The following is a 20,255-nucleotide window of genomic DNA, read 5'->3' on the forward strand; positions in this document are numbered from 1 at the left end:
GTCAGCCACAGTGTGGGTGCTGGGAATTAATTGAACCTGGGTCTACTATAAGAGCAGCAAGCAGCAAATGTCCCTAACCACTAGCCATTTCTCCAGTCCCTTATTTTTTGAGGCAGGATCTCTTACTGATCTGGAACTTGACATGTAGATGTGGCTAGCAAACTCAGGATCTGCTTCTCTCTCCAGTGCTGGTTTTATAAGCATGGCCTACCATGCCTGGCTTCTTTTTTGATAGGAGTTCCATGGACCTCATAAGAGCACTTTATGGCTGAGCTATCTTCATAGCCTCTGCTATTCTTTTTTTTTTTTTTTTTTTTTTGGTTTTTCGAGACAGGGTTTCTCTGTGTAGCTTTGCGCCTTTCCTGGAGCTCACTTGGTAGCCCAGGCTGGCCTCGAACTCACAAAGATCCGCCTGCCTCTGCCTCCCGAGTGCTGGGATTAAAGGCGTGCGCCACCACCGCCCGGCAGCCTCTGCTATTCTTAAAAAAAATTAGGTTTAAGAGTTGCCTCAGGGCTGGAGGTATAGCTCTTGGTAGAGTGCTTACCTGGTGTCCTGCTTTGCTGCTGGGGGTCGGGGAGCAGATTTAAACAGTTCAGGACCAGCTGCTGCCTAGGAATGGTACTGTGCAGTGGACTGGGCCCTTCTAAGTCAGTTAGCGGCCCCCCCCCCCCCCAAATGCCACAGGCCAGTTTCATCTAGGCAATTCCTCAATTGGGGTTTCCTCTCCCAGGAAACTAGTTTACTGTCAAGTTGACAGAAATTAACCAGTGTGTTCTAACCCTACTGCCACATAAGTGGTATGATGGGACATACCTGTTATCCCAGTACTAGAGAAGTGAAGGCAAAAGAAAATATAAAGAGCAGCACTCGGGAGGCAGAAGCAGGTGGATCTCTGAGTTCGAGGCCATCCTGGTCTACAGAGCAAGTTCCAGGACAGGCTCCAAAGCTACACAGAGAAACCCTGTCTCAAAACCAAAAAAAAAAAAGAAGAAAAGAAAATATCAAGAGGTTTACCTATGTGGTGGACAACATTCCAACATGAGTCTAAGGATTTTATAAACACCTGATTCCATGTTGTATTATTTGATACTTGTTCCTTACTTTTGGTTGCTATAGTGTTAGTAAACTCATTTGCAACCAAATGTCGATCACACTCTGGACAGACCATCATGCAAGCATGTGGGTCTGAGCTCAATCCCCAACAACCACATAAAATGCCAAGACCAATGAATGCTATGTGTCTGTAATCTTAAGTGCAGGGGAGGCAAGGACACAGGCAGTCCTGGAGCTTGCTGGTCAGCAAACCTCAATATGAGTTCAGTGAGTTGTCTCAAAGAACAGCTTTCTCTAATTCCAGCCTCAAGAAGGCTTAACATGCTTTGGCCTATACACAATGCAAAGTCTTGCCTTGTAGCCTAGGTTGGCTTTAATCTTGCACTCATCTCAGTTCTGAGATTGAAGAATTCATAGGCTTGGCCATTGATTTTTCTTTTAAATCATGTTTACGGGGGAAGGGTTGCATCTGCATATAAACACTACAAATAATCTTACTGGGACTATCATTTGCAACCTAGCAAATATTAACTGTGGTGCCATGACTAACAGTGTAGTAGGGCTTGAGTTTGCTCTTTCATACAAAATGGAAAAATAAAACGCTCACTTCTGTATGCATGTATATACTTTCAGTTGATTGAGGCAGCTTTTTTCTTTTTCTTTTAAAGACAGGACCTCATTCCTCACACACATAAACCTCATCCTTTTACTAAGCCACCTCTTCAGACCCTTCCGGGATTGGGAAGCATCCATCTCTGGAGAGAACAAGCAAACAAAGGTGGTGGCTTTGGATAGGATTCTATTTTAGCTATGATTAGAGAAGATTCTAGACCCTTTAAGTCAGCAAGAAATTTCTTCTGGATTCTTTTTTTTTTTTTTTTTTTTTGAGACAGTGTTTCTCTGTGTAGCTTTGCACCTTTCCTGAATCTCACCTCTTCTGGATTCTTGATAACAGCAGACAAAACAGTCTTGTACCATCATGGCCTTCCAACATTCCATAATCAAACTAGATTTATTTGAGCAGAAGTGTAAGATTCCTTAAGCCTTTAGTAATAACATACCACTTACGTATGTCAGACAGTTTCAAAGTAGTTTATTCAAATAATAACTTGGCATAGCCCTATGTGGTAGGTACCACTTAAAGGGTGTATACCCCTAGGATCCTCCAAATCAGTGGTTCTCAGCCTGTGGGTCAAGACCCCTTTGGGAGTTGAAGGGCGCTTTTACAGGGGTCGCCTAAGACCATCTGAAAACATTTACATTATGATTTATAACTATCAAAATTATAACAAAATAATTTTATGGTTGGGGTTACCACAACATAACTAACTGTATTAAAGGGTTGCATTAGGAAAATTGAGAACCACAACTCTAAATAGTATTTAGAGTACTATTTGAAGGCAGCTGCTGATTTTGAGTCTGCCTTGGCATGTGATTTGTCTTGACCAATGTAAAGTGAATCTTGACTCTCTTTGAAGAGCTATTATCAGGAAATAATACTCAAATAAAACGTGCTTTTTTTTTACTGGGTGGTGGCAGCATATGTCTTTTATCCCAGCACTTGGGAAGCAGAGGCAGGCAGACCTCTGTGAGTTGGAGGCCAGCCTGGTCTACAGAGTGAATTCCAGGACAGTCACCAAAACTACAGGGAGAAACCCTGTCTTGAATACCAAAAACCAAAAAAAAAAAAAAAAAAAAAAAAAACCCAAAAAAAACAAAAGTGCTTTTTCAAGACCCAAATTTTACCCAAAATAAATCTAACACAAATGGTATCTCACAGGGGAAAAGGTCAAGGACCCGGGGATACAGGTGGTGAGACATTGGGGCTAAGCCAGCTTCTTGCTCTGCTGGAATTCTGGGGCTTGGTAAGCATGGAACTGGGATGCTCAGGTGTAATGCTAGCGTGTTCTGAGGGCTGGGCAAAGCCTAATAGGGCCAAGCGTTGGGCAGGTGGGGTAGAAAAGTAGATCTTCTGCTCTTCTGAGTAACGTTCTTCAGGAGTCACAGCATCCCGGTAAGTCCAGTCACGCCAATGGAAATTGAAGCCTTCAAGCAGAGTGATGCGGCCAGCTCTTGTAGGCACACAGTCAGGGGCCTTTCTGGGTGGCAAATTTGGTACTTCAATCCCTGGCAGCAATATTACTCCTCGGATAGCAAACCAGCCCCCAAATCGGGGGTGTATGCACACACCTGCTATGTGCTGGGGAGAGGGCAAAAAGTAGTTTTCAGGGTTACAGAAGTCATTTTGATACTAGGTCCAACTCCCATTATTGCAAGCTTTTTTCCTCTATTTTTATGTGTGAGTGTTTTTGCCTTCATGCCAGCAGCTCTATTTTTGTTCATATATTTTCCACTCAATGCACACAGATTTCATGCAGAAGCCTCTTTCCCTGTGTGCATGCGTGTATGTGTGTGTGTGTGTTTTCAAGATAGGGTTTCTCTTTGTAGCCCTGGCTGTCCTGGAACTCTGTAGACCAGGCTGGTCTTGAATTTACAGAGAGCCTCCCTAAAGGTGTGTGCCACCACTGCCTGGCTCTTTCCCTCATTTTTAAGAAATCTATTGTGTATATGTGAATGTGTCTATTGGCGATCAGAAGGCAATTTCATGGATTTGGTTCTCTCTCACCTTTACATGGGTTCTAGAGATCAAACTCAGGTTGGTATGCTTGTGTGGCACACAGTGCCTTTACCTCCATCTCACTGTCCCTGTCCTCTTCTTGACCACCTATTCATAGAATTATGGCCTCAGCAGCTTCCCAGTTTCAGTATTAGTCTCCTGATCACTACTCTGCCTTTGGATTTTCCTGACACAGCCATGGAACACAAGAACAAGAACACAAGAACAGAGCAGGCAAGCCGGGTAGTGGTGGCATACAACCCAGCACTCGGGAGGCAGAGGCAAGATGGGTCTCTGTAAGTTTGAGGCCAGCTTAGTCTACACAGTGAGTTCTAAGACAACCAGAGATGGTTTTTGTCTCAAAACAAAAAACAGACCAGGAAGTTGGTGAGATGACTTAGTGAGTGAAGGTGTGTGCAGCCAAGCCTAACAGCCTCAGTTCATCCCCAAGGACCCACAAGGTGGAAGGAGAGAACTGACTCCTGCAATTATCCTCTGACCTCTATCAATGCATGCACACACAGTAAATATTTTTAAAACTCTAAAAGGGACCAGATTTTTTTAAACTGTTATGTCCTCAGGTAAATCAGCAGGTAAAGGAGCCAGAAAACAGGTGAACTATTTGTCAGGACCATAGTTGTTCTGGGTTACGTATCAACTTCATCAAAGGAAGGTGAAGGACCGTGGGACCTCATAGAAATACTTGGAGGGCCTTTACTATTTTTCTCTCTGAGTCCCCACTCATTCATTCACATGGATTCTCTAACCTGGGTCCCCCATGGGTCAGCATCCACATCTTGTCGTTGGTAGTAGTAAGCAGCACCTGCCACATGGGCTGCGGTCTGGGCTAGAATCTTAGGGCGCCGGTTGGGGTGGACCTCATAGTCAGCAATGACTTCCATTTGCAGTTCTGGAAATTTCTGGAACAGAATAAGGGGCTCCTGTTAGCATGATGGGAGTCATGACTGTTCTGTTCTGCAAAGGCCTAAGTTGTGTATTAACATGGTCCTGTTCTCATAAGCTCATGGCTTGGTTTTTTGAGACAGGGTCAGAATGGCCTTGAACTTGCTATATATAGCCAAAGGTAATCCTCCTGCCTCTACCTCCCTACTGCTGGGATTCTCCATTAAAAGCCCTGTTTGAAGGGAAAACACAACTTTAACCTAAGACGCTACTAAGTGAAGGAAGTTGAAGTTCCTCTGCCCTCTCAGAAGGGCATGTGCTCGAAGGGAAATACAAAAGACTTCGCTCAGAGGCCTCCATTATCAGGAGTTATTGAGCCTTGTGTACAAATATGTACACATGTGCATATAAATGAATACAGGCTGGGAAATACTGTTCTGCCTTCAAAAGGCTCCAAAGAGCATAGAGCTTGTAAGCACAGAGCAAAGAACAGCACACAATGCCTAAAAGATGTATTTACTATTCCAGTATGTATTCAGATTAGCCTGAGGTCCATACAGTTGTCCATCAGTGTAGTCACTCTACGAAACTGATTTCAGGTAGGGGTCTCTAATAAAGGAAAGGGTAAAACCTGGGTGTGAGAAAGCAGGATAGGGGGGCTGGGGATTTTAGCTCAGTGGTAGAGCGCTAGCAAGTGCAAGGCCCTGGGTTTGGTCCTCAGCTCCAGAAAAAAAAAGAAAAAAGAAAAAAAGAGAAAGCAGAATAGGAAGAAGTTACAGAACGGCATAGCTCCTAGCCCCAGATCTAGATCCTGCACTGAGCTTCATCAGCAGGGAAGCAGATGTAGGCTTGGGAGTTGAAGTTGAGCCTTACCTCCCTAACACTCCTCAGGTGGTAGGACACGCACTGATCCACTGGGTCTCTCGGTGGTTGGAGGTGGTGGCTCTTCAAGAAGGGCTTGAGGGCTTTGTCAAACATAGCAGGTGTGCTTAGTACCAGGAAGGCCAGGGTAGGTCCTGGGAAGGGCAAGTGGAAGGCTGGAGGCAGGAGTTCATTGTACCACGCCACCTGGAACACAGAAAGCTCAGGTCTGGTTGGCAAGCAGCTTGGGCCTTAACTAGGCCCACACCTTGGCTTTGCATTCAAGGCTTCATACGTTTTGCACTCATTTCCATTTCATTCATTCAAAGAATTTTCACTGATGCTATGTAATGTATGCATATTAACCTTATATGGGCAATCTGTCTGCAATTGACAAGGAGTGAGATTAGGAAAGAGTTTATAAACAAACTAGAATAGAAAGTGACAACTGGCCAGGTGGTGGTGGTGCACACCTTTAATCCCAGCTCTTGGGAGGCAGAGGCAGGCGGATCTCTATGAGTTCTAGGCAGCCTGGTCTACAAAGTGAGTTCTAGGACAGCCGGGTCTGTTACACAGAGAAACCCTGTCTCCAAAAAATTTAAAAAAAAAAAAAGAGAGAAAGTGATAATTATGACCAGTCCTATGGCAGGACCAGATAACCATCCTCTGACACTAGAAAAAAACTGAAATCCAGTCTTGGGGGCTGGTAAGGAAACTGAAGGTTGATGTGGGGGATAGAGAATCTGCTGTTTATTTACCTGAGACAGAGTCTCACTATGTAGCCTTGCCAGTAGAAATGCACTCAGCCCACTGGGCTGTGGTGGCATACACCTTTAATCCCACCACTGGGGACGGGGTGGGGTGGTGCAGAAGCAGGGGGATCTCTGAGTTTCAGGCCAGCCTGGTCTACAGAGTGAGTTCTAGGACAGCCAGGGCTACACAGAAAGACCCTGTCTCAAAAAAACCAAAAAGAAAGAAAAAGAAAAAAAATGTACTAAGTGCATTTGAGAAGAGCAGACTATCTAGTGTGGTGGAAGTGAAAAGGAGAAAAGGCTTGAGAGATTAGTAGGAGGTTGTGCCTGACCTTAAATACCAACTTAAAAACTATGACTTCCAATTTGGTGACAGAGAGGAGTCATTTAACTTCAAATAGTGAAGTGCTGGGCAGTGGTGGGGCACATACCTTTAATCCCAGCACTCGGGAGGCAGAGGCAGGCAGATCTCTGAGTTTGAGGCCAGCCTGGTCTAGAGCGAGATCCAGAACAGGCTCCAAAACTACACAGAAACCCTGCGTCGAAAACAAACAAAGAATAAAGTGACCTGATAGTTTAGAAAGATTTGGTTGCAGTGTAGAGAATGGATTGGATCCAAGATTGAAGCCAGATTATAGTAATCCTAACGAGAGAAGTGTTTTGGGATACAGGATGGGTTGTTGGGCTAAAAAACTATGAGCTTGGAAGATTCAGGGGATATTCATGGTGGCTGCTGGATGTAGGACTGAGAAGGTGAGTAGCAGGGCCTCATAATAACAGGCAGAGCTACAGCTAACTCTGTTCAGTATACTAGTTCCCATTTCTCTCTCTCTCTCTCTCTCTCTCTCTCTCTCTCTCTCTCTCTCTCTCTCTCTCTCTCACACACACACACACACACACACACACACACACACACACACACACTTTTCAGACAGGGTCTCACTATATAGTCCTGGCTGGCCTGGAGCTCCATATGTAGAACAGGCTGGAGTCAAAGTCTTCTGCCACTGTACCTGGACCTCACATAGGCATTCCTGTTTTTTCCCTATCTGCCATCCATCACTGCCTCCTTTCAATAACCCTCCCTCCTTTCGATCCATCTTTTATTATTTTAAATAATTCATTTATTTTTGTTTTATTTGCATTAGTGCTTTGCCTGCATGTTTATCTATGTGAGGGTGTCAGAACTTGGAGTTCAGACAGTTGTTAGCTGCCGTTTGGGTGCTAGGAATTGAACCCTGGTCCTCTGGAAGAGCAGTCAGTGCTCTTAACTGCTGAACCATCTCTCCAGCCCCTAAATCCATCTTTTCACGCTTGTTTTTGAACTGGTGCTTGAGGTTAAACCCAGAGCCTTGCCAATGCTAAGCCAGCACTCTATCACTGAGTTACAGCTTCAGCTCAGTTTCATTCTTTTTCCTCAATTTGGGAATTGAACCTAAGACCTCAAGCATGGTGGTCAAGAGCTCTGTCACTGAGCTACATCCTCCAGAGGTTCAATTTCACGTTTTTTCCTCCTGCAAATGCGTTCAAGCTAGATTTACTTACTTCTCTATAGTATCTTATTCTAAGTCTTGCCGTGGACAGCTCAATGGAATGGGTGAGGAATGGGAAGTCTCTTAAGATAGATAGGTCCAAGGACTCAGGATGATTTTAATTTAGGCTTGTGTCCTAAGCATATCTTGTTCACTCAGTACTGTGGGATAGGGCGGAGCCGGGTGGTGTGGAGTGGGACCGAGGTTACAGAGAGTTCTTTCTGTACCAGGCGAGCGTGAGGAATTTCTATGCTCAGTCCTGTATTGATGGCTAGCAACATTATGAATTAGCCTTCAGTTGGCTGACGGAACAAACTAGCCAATTGTGCCTTGCTCAACATCAGGAATTCTCTTCTTTCTTCAACGGACCTAATACATAGCCATGCCTACCTTCCAAACTTTGACCTCTCCTAATTCCTTTGGAAGCGTCTGGTGATTCCGGCCCCACGGGGGACATTATTATTTTTTTTTTTAAACTACGGAGAGGTCAGGTATCGTGGGTTGAATCCAATTCATTTGTTTGACATCATAAAGAGGCAATCGGGCAAACGTGTCTGTTTCTCTACCTTTTATCAAGCCCCATTTCACATCACGACTCGGAGACTGGGTTATTAGATGGCCGCGGTAGGAGCTTGGGCTGGAGAAGAAGGGCTCACCGGGCCCCATACTTTTGGCGCCAAGGCCAATCATACAGCTGGCCCTAGAACCACAGGGAAGACAAACCAACCTGGAAAGGGTAAACCTCGAAGCCAAAAGGACACAAAGTGTCCTCAATCTTCTGCTTCAGGTCTGCGACACGCGGCTCCATAGCGCACGTTGAACGCTGAGCTTGCTGGGAAATGGAGTCTTATAGTTAACTTGGGCTTTTAGGCGTTAAGACAAGCCGGACTACATTTCCCAGGAGGTAAAGGACAAGTTAACATCTTCCATTGACTCTGCGCGATGCATCTTGGTACAAGTAGTTAGTTTGGTCCTTGGAGCCCAAACATAACAGAGTCTGTACGACTCCGTGTCCCGACAAGCTTCACGGGGAGGTGTGTGTATGAACGTACGGGGGCGCTTCCAGGGAGACGTATTTCCGCCCTCTATTGCCTGTTGTCTCCGCCAGAAGCGGACTCAGTTTCCCGGGTGGCGCTGCGGCACCCGCTCTTAAATTTCACTCTCCGCCTACCAGAGTTTGAACTCATGGGCGGTAGTAGTGGCTGGTCCAGACTTGACGTGGAGATTGTGCTAGCGTCCTTGATTTGGGGAGGTTTCAAACAAGATTCGGCTCATTCGACCCTCACTTGATATCTGTGTTTTAGAGTATTCTATTTTTCCCACTTCCCCAAGAACTCCGTTCCCTAGTTCCAGATTCGCAGTTTTTCGTGGTACTGTATCTGTAGCCTTAATATCCCATTCCTACTTTCCTCTCTCCATGTAACACTGTGTCCTGTCCTGGGCTTTACCGCTGGTATCTTTGTGTGGGAGAGCAAGAGCAGGAAACGTCAGAGACGCAGTCCTCAGTCCTCCAGGATGAATAGGAGCCCTAGCTGGTCTGATCAACTGCATGCAGTTCTCAATTCAACTGATGAAAATATGGCCCGGATTAAGGTGAGGAGGCACAGGAACCTCCCTTCCCGACCTCCCGGAGTTCTTCTTTCCCCATTGGGAGACTAGGCTAGGGCGTAGATTAAAGGACACTGAAAGCTCACTGGCTTGTGGAACTGTTTTCTTTTGTAGCAGAATTTGTATCCTCTTCGAGTTTCCTCTACAGGTAAGTATTGTTCTTTCTCTCAGCCTTTTCTTTTTTTTCAAGTCCGTTCTTCCAGTGCCTGCCTCTATCATCTATAATTCTGTACAAATTCCAGCTACTTCCCTTCTGAAACTTTGATTTCCTACACAGACAGACCCTGCTCTTGTCCCTTCCTTATTCCTTCACTAGGGGACCTGGCTGACACCTGGATTTCCCCTCATCATTTGCCTCCACAGCCAGGGGCCCAAGCTCATCAGCCTTGGCCTCTAAAGACTCCGGTTCTTGGAGAGAGACTGAGCTGCACTGAATCTCACAGCTCATCTCTCTGGAATGAAATTACTAAGCTCCGATCCCAGCTTCAGGCTCAGGCTCAGGTGAGGAATTAGGTGTTTGTATGTGGTGGCAATGTGAGAGAATAATATTAGGAGCTAGGAAAACAACTTAAAAAGTAGTTTCTGGGTTTTCTGTCCTTGGATAGGTGACTGCGGCGCTAAGGGGTGCTGTGCAGAGCCTGTTGAAGGATCGGGAGCAGCAGATGAAGAAGATCAGTGCTCTGGAAGGTACTGGGCCAATTCTTTGCTTCATGTGCAGTATACAGAGTTTTAAAATTAAAACTGGAGTTTTGTGCATACTGAGCTATGCTGTACCGCTGATCTATGTACAACTTTTGGTTGTGAGGCTGAGCCATCTCTTCAGCACCACATGACTTTGTATACATGCCCACAGTTTTGCTATGTAGCTTTTGTGTACTTGTTTTGATTTGCAAGTAGTGCCTGGGCTCATGTGTGAAGCTCTTAGAGCAGTTTGCCTTCACTTGTCCCACTACAGCATCACTAAAATTGCTTCAGGAGGGCCCAAAAGGGAGAGCCCTTCTGGAGCAACGCCTGGAAGGGTTGAGAAAGGAACTGCAGGGCCTTCGGAACCAGGTTCAAGAGCTAGTCCAAACCCAAACGAGAACAAGACCAGGGAAGTTCAGTAGTACCAATGGCTTTCACCAAGAGCTGCGGACTGAGTAAGTGATGGGCAAGACTTTGTCTTTTTGTTTATTTAAGATTTATTTTCTGTTATCACACACCTTTAATCCTAGTGCTCAGGAGGCAGAGGCTGGTAGATCTCTATGAGTTTGAGTCCAGCCTGCTTCACATATTGAGTTGTAGGCCAACTAGGGCCATTTAGCGAGACTTTGTCTCCAGCCACTTTGGGTTTGTTATTTGATTTTAGAATGACATGCTGTCACTCATGTAGGCACCAGCTTTTGTGGGAAGAGTCAGAGATTCTTCGGGAGGAACTGAAGTTGCTTCGAGACCAGCTGAGTAAGTAAAAGATTGAGAGTATTCCTTTGTCCCTATTTCTGGAATATTTTCTTGTTCTTCTAGTAACTGACCATACCTCTGCCTCTTTGAGCTATTGAAAAGTCTAGCAAATTATTTTTTTTTAATTTTTATTTTATTTTTTTGAGACAGGGTCTCTGTATAGCCCTGGTTGTCTTGGAACTCACTATGTGAACCAGGCTGGCCTTGAACTCACAGAAACCCACTGCCTCTCCCTCCAAAGTGCTGGGATTAAAGGCATATGGCACCAACCCCTGGCCAGGCAAATTATTTGTATATTGTGTGATGCCTTGTACTTCGCTAAGCATGTGCTTCACCACCAAGCTACACCCCTAGCCTTTGGCAAAATATTTTATATTGTTCTTTTTCTCTCATGGTATGAATTTAGTCTCTCCTATCAGCTTTGAATCTTTCCAGCCACTGGATCAGAATATGTTTGTCTAAGTTTCTACTGCCAGCCAGGTGGTGGTGGCAGACACCTTTAATCCTAGCATTTGGGAGGCAGAGGCAGGGGAATCTCTGTGAGTTCGAGGCCAGCTTTCTACTGCCAGTCCAATTACAAGACAGCGAAGAAGGAGTGATGTTGGAGAATGGTGTCCCCACATATCCTGTCTCATTTTCAGGCCAACATCAGGAGTTGCTGCTGGAACAGATAGCTGAAGGGCGCCAGGTTCAAGCCCGCAGCTGGAAGGTAGGACAGGCTTAGACCAGCTTCCACGTATTTCTTCATGGAGTCCCCATCCTTCCTGTCTGTCCTGCTCTACAGAAAGGCCTAGATATCTTCTTCCACCCCCATCCCTGTCCCCATCATTCTTCCCCATGCTGATTCCATATCCCTCCAAAGCAGTTCTTCCCAGTCTCTTTGCTGTATGCCTGAGTCACTGTCCTCGCCTGCATGAAGGCTTTCGGGTGTTGAGGAGGTGGGGAGTTGTGGGAGGGAGTTTCCCTTGGAATGGGAGAGATTCTCCTTCTGCACCATGGTCTGGCAGACGTTGGAACACCTACAGAGTGAACAGAAGGGCAAGTTTCAGACCCTGGAGGTTACCAGGACAGAGGCCCCTGATGCCCAGAAGGAGGAGCCCTACTTCCTCAGGTCAGAAGTTGTATGTGCTGGGGCAGTAGAGGGGGTTTGTGTCATAGAGGTCACGCAAAGTTCAGTTATCCTAAATTTGGCCAGGATTGGTTGGGGTGGTCAGTCTGAGTATCTGGGGTTTTATTGATAAGAACAACATTGGGCATTCTAACCTAGGCTGTCCTTGAACTCCTGATCTTCCTGCTCCTACCTCCTAAGTGTTATAGGTGTAGCTAGAGTTTTCCTGCCTTGCCCACAGTCAGGACAAAACTTTGTCACCCGCCAGTCCCACAGCCGCTCAGACCCAACCAAGTAAACACAGAGACTTATATTGCTTACAAACTGTATGGCCGTGGCAGGCTTCTTGCTAACTGTTCTTATAGCTTAAATTAATCCATTTCCATACATCTATAACTTGCCACATGGCTGGTGGCTTACCGGCATCTTCACATGCTGCTGGTCATGGCTGCGGCTGGCAGTGTCTCCCCGCCTCAGCCTTCCGCTTCCCAGAATTCTCCTCTCTCCTTGTCCCACCTACTTCCTGCCTGGCCACTGGCCAATCAGTGTTTTATTTATTGACCAATCAGAGCAATTTGACATACAGACCGTCCCACAGCACTTCCCCTTTCTTTTTTTTAAAAGGAAGGTTTTAACTTTTACACATCTCCAAAGTCAGCTTGGTATATTTGGGAATTTGGCCGTAGCTTCTCTTAACTACTTCCTGCTGGAGGGGGGCGCTGTATCTTATGGGGACACAAAGAAAATTTTAGGATCATGGAGTAGTCCGTGAGACCGTATCGTCTGAGCCAGTTGCCTTGAAACGATTCTGGATGTTGGATCATCTGGGCCATGGTGTCATCGGAGACCTTTCAGGTGGTCTTGGCTGGTCAAACCTGATGTATCTTAATCTGGAACAAATCCATAGCCTCTGGCTTTCTGTAGAAACAAAAGCAGAACCTCTTTTCCAAAGCAACATATCCTTAAATCCAAATTTTGAAGTCAAGTTACCTTTAAAATATACATTTTGGCATAACTCAACAGCTTTTGTAATCAAATGTTTCTCTTCAGTTACGAATATCAAAGAGAACATAATCCAGATTCTCTGTGTGGTAGCCATCTTTATGTGGCTTATGTTTTATATTACCTTGAGCCTATTGCTTTAAACTGCAGCCTTCTAAGCCTGAAACGGCGCTGTGGCTGCTGGCTCCGCCCACTTCAACTTCCCAACATGGCGGTGGTACGTTTTCCGCCAGCTCTGGGAGCCATCGTGGGTCTATGCTTTTATCCAAGCAGCGTGTAGCCCAGAAACCTCTTTTTTTGTTTTGTACTAGCAAAGGCTAAATCCACCACACACCTTAATGTGCCACTTGCAGAGGCCTCATTCCCGCCATACTGCAGACCGAGCTCGCAAGCTAGGAACCCGCCAGTAGCTCAAACCGGCAGGCTGCCGCTCCTTTGAGAGAGACAATTAGGAAGCTGTTTTTAGCTCCGTTTTAGAATCTTTTCTCAGGTTTTAGGTGGAAACTCTTGCCCTCTCGTTGGGCGCCATTTGTAGCTAGAGTTTTCCTGCCTTGCCCACAGTCAGGACAAAACTTTGTCACCCGCCAGTCCCACAGCCGCTCAGACCCAACCAAGTAAACACAGAGACTTATATTGCTTACAAACTGTATGGCCGTGGCAGGCTTCTTGCTAACTGTTCTTATAGCTTAAATTAATCCATTTCCATACATCTATAACTTGCCACATGGCTGGTGGCTTACCGGCATCTTCACATGCTGCTGGTCATGGCTGCGGCTGGCAGTGTCTCCCCGCCTCAGCCTTCCGCTTCCCAGAATTCTCCTCTCTCCTTGTCCCACCTACTTCCTGCCTGGCCACTGGCCAATCAGTGTTTTATTTATTGACCAATCAGAGCAATTTGACATACAGACCGTCCCACAGCATATAGGTATATGTTACCAGATTCAGTCTTTATTGTTTGTTTGTTTATTATTTATTTTATTGAGATGATTTCCATTGGGTAGCTCAGATTGGCCTCAAACTCACCAACCTGCTGTCTTTGCTTCCTGAGTACAGAATAACAGGTGTGTACTGTTATGCTCACCTGCATTACTAAAAAAAAATTTTTTGCATTTTATTTATTTATTTAGTCTACATATGTGTGGGCATGTATGTACCATGAAGTACACTTCTGCCATATGGGTTCTCAGGATCAACCTTAGCCTTGATGGCAGGCATGTTTATCAGCTGAGCCATCCTGCCGGCCCCAATGTTAGGCACTTGTCATTTGATTCAGAGTTGGGATATATCTTTATATGTCTGAATGATAATTGGGGAGTGAGGTGGCAGTCCAGAATCCTGACCTCAGAAAAGAAGACAGTTTCATGCTGGAAGAGGGTCCTAGATCCATCACCATCTCTGCCTCTGATTGTTCTTTTTAGGACGTCTGTTCATGCCTGGCAATCTAAGCTGCCTATGGCCAACATCTTCGCCATGTCTCTTTCTTCATCTAGCTCTGAAGTCAGTCTTCCAGACTGTGACCGTAGCTGGGAACTTTTAAAGAAACTAGACAGGGGTAAGGACAGGTCTGGGAGAGGCCGAATCTGAATGGTGTCTGAATGCAGCTGGCTAATCGTTTGTCCTTTTCTGTGTGAGTCCATCCATCCATGTTGTATATCAGAGAGAGTTAAGCTACTTTATTATTTAATATTTATTTAGTGAAAGGCAAAATATTTATATGATTTGAAAAGAAGCCAAAGTAATTATTATTTAATATTTATTTAAAGGCCAGGTTTTCCTTTGTAGCTCAGGCTTGCCATGGAGCCCAGCCTGCTCCTGAACTCAAAATCTTCCTGCCTCAAGTTCTTGAGTGCTAGGAATACAGACATGTCCCACTACATTCTTCATTAACTTGCTTCATTGCAGCTGGGGGACAGAAACAGGTAGATAGTTAGAAACCACCATAGAATGGGTACATACAAACCAGGCCTGTGTGTCCTTTCCAGGAAGGTCCAGGGCCTAGTTTTATGCATATCACAGTCTGGCTAATGGTTTGTTTTTCATTTTCCTTCCTCTTAGAACTCCAGAACTCCTTTTCTAACCCGGAACCCAGCAGCTCTCAGTCCCATGCCCAGAGTCTTGGGCAAGAGGATCTGTTCTTTCAAGGCCCCAAGATCTTCCAGAGTGAGCTGTAAGGACTTGTGAGAAGAATGAGATGAATCCATCAAGGCAGTCTTCTCATCCCCTCCGGTATGTGCCCTCTTTACTGGGGCGCCTCACTGTCCAGCCATTGCTGCTCCCCAGCTAATTTCAAATAAAGTGGGTCACTCTCCCTGATGTGTTTTCTTCACCCCCATGGGATCAGCTCAGCCGTATGTTTCCCTTCTTGTTACCTAACTGCTTCCTGGGACCTCTGCCTCTGAAATCTGACATTTATAGCTACACTGTTGACTGCAAGCTCAGGTGAACTTGGAAAGAAATGATTTCTCCTCTTCTGATGAGTAGAGTGGATCAGGATGTTGGCCTGAGGCTATGTTGATGAGATTGTAGAGGAGAGTGGGATACTGTGGTGGGCACCAGATCTAGAGGGCCACACTGTCACTCTGCTTATTGAGGTTCACCCCAGACTCTCCATACTTCCTCTTCCTTAGCAGCCCAGATCTAGAGGGCCACACTGTCACTCTGCTCATCGAGGCTCACCCCAGACTCTCCATACTTCCTCCTCCCTAGCAGCCAGCCTGTGTGTTTGCATAGGCTTCTCAGTGTCTCTGAAATTGAGTCATCTTTGAAAGCAAGCACGAAAGCAAACAAACAAAATCACCAAAGCCTTTATTTCTTTTGAGATAGGGTCTCTGTACGTAGCCCTGGCTATCCTGAAACTTGCTTTGTACACCAGGCTGGCCTTGAATTCATAGAGATCCTCCTGCCTCAGCCTCCCTAGTCCTGGGATTAAAGGTGAGTACTGCCATACCTAGCCAAAAAGTAGTTTTTGCTATAACTCTTATGAGGAATTCTGTGATTCAAATTCTACTTTCATTTTCAAAAATTATTTTCTTGCTGGGCGGTGGTGGTGCACGCCTTTAATCCCAGCACTCGGGAGGCAGAGCCAGGCGGATCGCTGTGAGTTCGAGGCCAGCCTGGGCTACCAAGTGAGCTCCAGGAAAGGCGCAAAGCTACGCAGAGAAACCCTGTCTCGAAAAACCAAAAAAAAAAAAAAAATTATTTTCTTGGGCTGGAGAGATGGCTCAGTGGTTAAGAGCACCGACTGCTCTTCCAGAGGTCCTGAGTTCAATTCCCAGCAACCACATGGTGGCTCACAACCACTTGTAATGAGATCTGGTGCCCTCTTCTGGCCTGCAGGGACACATGCAGACAGAATACTGTATACATAATAAATTAATAAATCAAAAAAAAAATTATTTTCTTAGTTTATGTGTATGGGAATTCTGTCTGCATGTATGTCTATGTGCCACCTGTGTGTAGTGTCCTGAGGGACCAGAAGAGAGTATCAGATCCTCTTGAGCAGGAGATACACATGGTTTTGATTTGCCATATGGATGTTGGGCATCAAACTCAGGTCCTCTGGAAGAGCAGCAAGTGCTCTTAATTGCTGGGCCCTCTCTCCAACCTGTGGTGATATTCTGTTTGTACTGTAACCAGTAAAGCTTGTCTGATGATCGATCAGAGGGCAGAGCCAGCCACAGAGTAAGCCATAGAGGTCAGGCAGTGGTGGCACACACCTTTAATCCCAGCACTTGGGATCTCATGCCTTTGCTCTCAGTATTTGGGAAGCAAACATGCCATTAATCCCAGCACTAGGAAGGTTGAGACAGGAAGTGATATGGCTGGGTGGAGAAAGGAATATAAGGTAGGAGGAGACTGGAATTCAGCCCTTTCGGCTGAGGACTCAGGGGTATTCAGTCTGAGGATTCATGGAGACAGGGTCTTCCCCTTTCAGCTGAGGAGTTGGCTGTGGCTTGTTTCCTCTGATCTTTCAGCATTTACCCTAATATCTGGCTCTGGACTTTGATTAATAAGACCAATTAGAATTCCTGCTATAGCTGCCACCCAACTTTTGGGGCATGAGTTCACGAAAAAGCCTGACTGTGGCTTTTCAGCTAACAGCTCAGGCTGGAGCTGCACGCGCTCAGAGTCACTACCCTGCCAGCCAAGTTTCTGTTGCAGCTTATCTGCGGCAAACTCCATGGGCTCCAAAAGGCACAGGAGTTAGCTGATTTTGCATATTCCCCAGTGCAGATGGCTGGTTCTTTGGCGTCTTCCCGCTCCTGGTGTGTTGTGGCTTTCCCTGGACCCCCTCCTCGGGGCTGCTGCCACACCTAGGTAGCTGCCTCACTTCACCATCATCTGAATCATCATTGTCAGCAGATTTGGTGACTCAATTGGGATTTCTTAAAAGGGCGGAAATTAGTTTAAAAAAAAAAAAAGAGTTTTTTCCCCCACATTAAAAAATGAGAAACATTTTTACAATGGAGGGAGTTTGGTCTCTGTTTGATAATATGCTAGATGGTTTGAAAATGGAATAATTAAATGAGAGGATAATTAATGTAGATGGGATTTACGTAATGTCAATTATAAATATTTGTTTGATCATTTCTGTTTTATCATTAAAAAAGTTGGTTAATATGAGTGCCAAGATAAAAGCTTTAGGAAAACTTGTTAAAATAGACTGTGGAGATGTCCAGACTCAGACAGAGGATTCAAAGGAGAACCAATCTCAGCATTGTATTATAAAGTTACAGGGAAACAGTCTAAGGCTTTCAAACAGCCAACCATAATTTATCCAGTAACCTTATAGGAACTGCCAAAAGATACATATCCCCCAGACTGTGTAACAGCTGAATAGACTCCTGTGCAAATGTTAGATTTGAAGAGATTCAAGGGAGCGATAGTCATGGCCTGCACTCACCTTTTGTGAAGCAAATGTTAAACTTGTAGTCAACTGGTAATAGAATTATCTCTCAAGACTGGAGAAATTTGATTACAGCAGTCTTGGAGGCTGGTCCTCAGTTACAGTGGAGGACCTGGTGGAAGGATGAGGCTAAGACCATTGAACAATGAAGTAGGGCTAGAGGTATTGAAATCTCCCAAGATCAACTTCTTGTGGAGGGAGGTTATACTAATGTAGAAAGGCAATCTTTATATGATGACCACACCCTGGCTTTCTGCCACACAGCAGCCTTGAATTCTTGGGACAGAACTGAAGAAGTAGGAAAAAAAATTGAGTCATTTACAAAAATTATATAGGGCCCCAAAGAAATCTTCACTGCTTTCTTACAAAGATTGATTTCAGCATTAAATAGAATGATACCAAATTCAGAAGCTAGACAAATAATAATTGAATCTCTTGTGGGGGACCAGCCCCCACAGTTATTTACCCCAGGAACTCTTGAGGATTGAGGGATAAGAGACTTAGTTAGAAATAGTGAGGAGCCATGCAGATCTCTGTGAGTTGGAGGACAGCATGGTCTACAGAGTAAGATCCAGGACAGGCACCAAAACTACACAGAAACCTTGTCTCAGAAAAACAAAACAAAAAAAGAATAATCCCAACAAAATTCTCTTTCCTTCTGGATTATGCAGAAGGTGTAGCAAAGGCAGGCATTGGACTAATGAATGCAGATCAACAAGGAACAGACAAGGTAATCCTTTGTCTTTGCCATCAGGAAAAAACGTCTTGAGGGGCCTCTTGCGGGCCCCCATGTCAAATTCGGTTTAGTTGTTTCCTGTTATTGTGGAGGAAATTCCTTCCCAGAGCAATTAAAGAACCTAATACCTAGTGTAAGAAAACATACAGCTCTGGATGATAGACTAGCTATAGAAGAGAGAACAAAACATTCAAGAGAAACCATAAATCAAAATTGATAAAGATTATATTTGGAATCTCCCCAAAGTTAGGGTTGGGGCAGGGTTTTGTTTTTGTCATTCCAGGAAAAGAAAAACAATTATCTTGAGGAATTTAAAGACCTTTGGACAAATAAGCATCCAAGAATAAGGGAGAACTACCCCCAAAAACTTACCAAGAAAAGGAATAATCTGATCTAATGCAATCTTTTTAAGTCTCCAAAAAGATGATAGGACCCCACAATGATGATTCCACATGGACTTATGATAACACCACTAAGCTGACAAACACCACCCCAAGATCGGCTTTAGACTACAAATTGCTCAGGACAATTTTGAGGTAGCTAGCTGAGATGATCTAGCCTCACAGACTACTCTAGCTAGGACTTGAGACAAGCCCTGCACTTTCCCAGCATGCAGAGACTGTACAATAAGTGATAACAGCCACCTCTTCCAGGACTTGACAATTAACCCAGTTTTTAATCATTTCAGGATCCCCTAAAGATGCCTTCCCCCTCAGACAACAGGAAATAAATTTAAAAACATGATGCCCACATTCCCAAGAGGTGTGGTGGTTGGGTTTTGGTCGTTCAATGGGTTATGGATATTTGTCATTGTTTAGGGTAGTTGATTACAAGTTGTTATTGGTAATGGTCAGGAAAAAAGCTAAACAAAGGAGATTAGATTCAGGGTACTTGTTTTGAAAAGAAAAAAAGGGGATATAGATATAATAAGATAAAAGGTAGATTATTGAATCCACTCTGAAAAAAAAAATAGATGTAGAAATGATAGGATAGATAAAAGGGTAGATTGTTGAATCTACCCTGAAGAGAAAAAATGGGAATATAGATGTAAGATAAAAAGTTAGATTATTGGGGGCTGGAGAGATGGCTCAGAGGTTAAGAGCACTGACTGCTCCTCCAGAGGTCCTGAGTTCAATTCCCAGCAACCACATGGTGGCTTACAACCATCTGTAATGAGATCTGGTGCCCTCTTCTGGCCTGCAGTCATACATGCTGTATACATAATAAATAAATAAATCTTTTTAAAAAAGTTAATGATTGAATTTTCTTTTAAAATGCAACTACTACTTTTAAATATTTTATATTGGATTGGATTGTTGTATAGTGTATACAAATTTTATATATTGATACAAATTTGAGATTAATTTTGTTAGACTATATTGTACATACACTTCTAATCTTGTTCAAGATATTATACCTCATTTAACAATGTAATACAAATTACTAGTTCTTGAAAGTTATTATTACCAACTAATTAGGATATAAAGAAGTGTAAGTTAGTAGTTAGTCATTACAATTAAACTTGTAATCATATTAGGTATGTTTTCAATGTCAAACAGATATTTTAGATAGACAGGTTATCTTCAAACACTTCAGAGATCTACAGAATATGGCATTTAAAATGTTTTAATAACATAGTTTTTTGGTTTTTTTTTTTCAAGACAGCGGTTCTCTGTGTTGTTTTGGTGCTTGTCCTGGATCTTGTTCTGTAGACCAGCTGGCCTCGAACTCACAGA

The 20,255-nt window shown here is 44.4% G+C and overlaps 2 protein-coding genes across 20 annotated transcripts; one reads left to right on the forward strand and one right to left on the reverse strand.

Annotated features, from left to right (window-relative positions):
* Nucleotides 1–2,130: 2,130 nt before the first annotated feature.
* On the reverse strand, nucleotides 2,131–8,795 carry Mmachc (metabolism of cobalamin associated C). 2 transcript variants are annotated; one of them, XM_006986563.4, is made up of 4 exons: nucleotides 8,447–8,795; nucleotides 5,448–5,642; nucleotides 4,439–4,591; nucleotides 2,131–3,254 (listed from the first exon to the last, which is right to left on the reverse strand). In XM_006986563.4, exons 1-4 carry the CDS (start codon nucleotides 8,525–8,527, stop codon nucleotides 2,844–2,846), a joined length of 840 nt encoding a protein of 279 aa, XP_006986625.1. In that variant the 5' UTR covers nucleotides 8,528–8,795; the 3' UTR covers nucleotides 2,131–2,843. The 2 variants fall into 2 exon arrangements, with proteins under 2 accessions (XP_006986625.1, XP_042127609.1); XM_042271675.2 differs by having other exon boundaries at nucleotides 2,727–3,254; nucleotides 5,448–5,590; nucleotides 8,447–8,584.
* On the forward strand, nucleotides 8,318–15,185 carry Ccdc163 (CCDC163 homolog). Of its 18 annotated transcripts, none has more exons than XM_076564820.1 (11): nucleotides 8,318–8,623; nucleotides 9,201–9,312; nucleotides 9,442–9,475; nucleotides 9,644–9,828; nucleotides 9,933–10,014; nucleotides 10,283–10,466; nucleotides 10,700–10,767; nucleotides 11,409–11,476; nucleotides 11,775–11,878; nucleotides 14,296–14,429; nucleotides 14,933–15,185. In XM_076564820.1, exons 2-11 carry the CDS (start codon nucleotides 9,235–9,237, stop codon nucleotides 15,046–15,048), a joined length of 1,053 nt encoding a protein of 350 aa, XP_076420935.1. In that variant the 5' UTR covers nucleotides 8,318–8,623; nucleotides 9,201–9,234; the 3' UTR covers nucleotides 15,049–15,185. The 18 variants fall into 18 exon arrangements, with proteins under 18 accessions (XP_076420935.1, XP_076420941.1, XP_076420930.1 ...); XM_076564826.1 differs by having other exon boundaries at nucleotides 14,368–14,429; XM_076564815.1 differs by having other exon boundaries at nucleotides 8,518–8,623; nucleotides 9,192–9,312; nucleotides 9,605–9,828.
* Nucleotides 15,186–20,255: the final 5,070 nt, after the last annotated feature.

This window comes from Peromyscus maniculatus, chromosome 2 (assembly GCF_049852395.1).
Source record: "Peromyscus maniculatus bairdii isolate BWxNUB_F1_BW_parent chromosome 2, HU_Pman_BW_mat_3.1, whole genome shotgun sequence".
Lineage (NCBI taxonomy): Eukaryota > Metazoa > Chordata > Mammalia > Rodentia > Cricetidae > Peromyscus > Peromyscus maniculatus.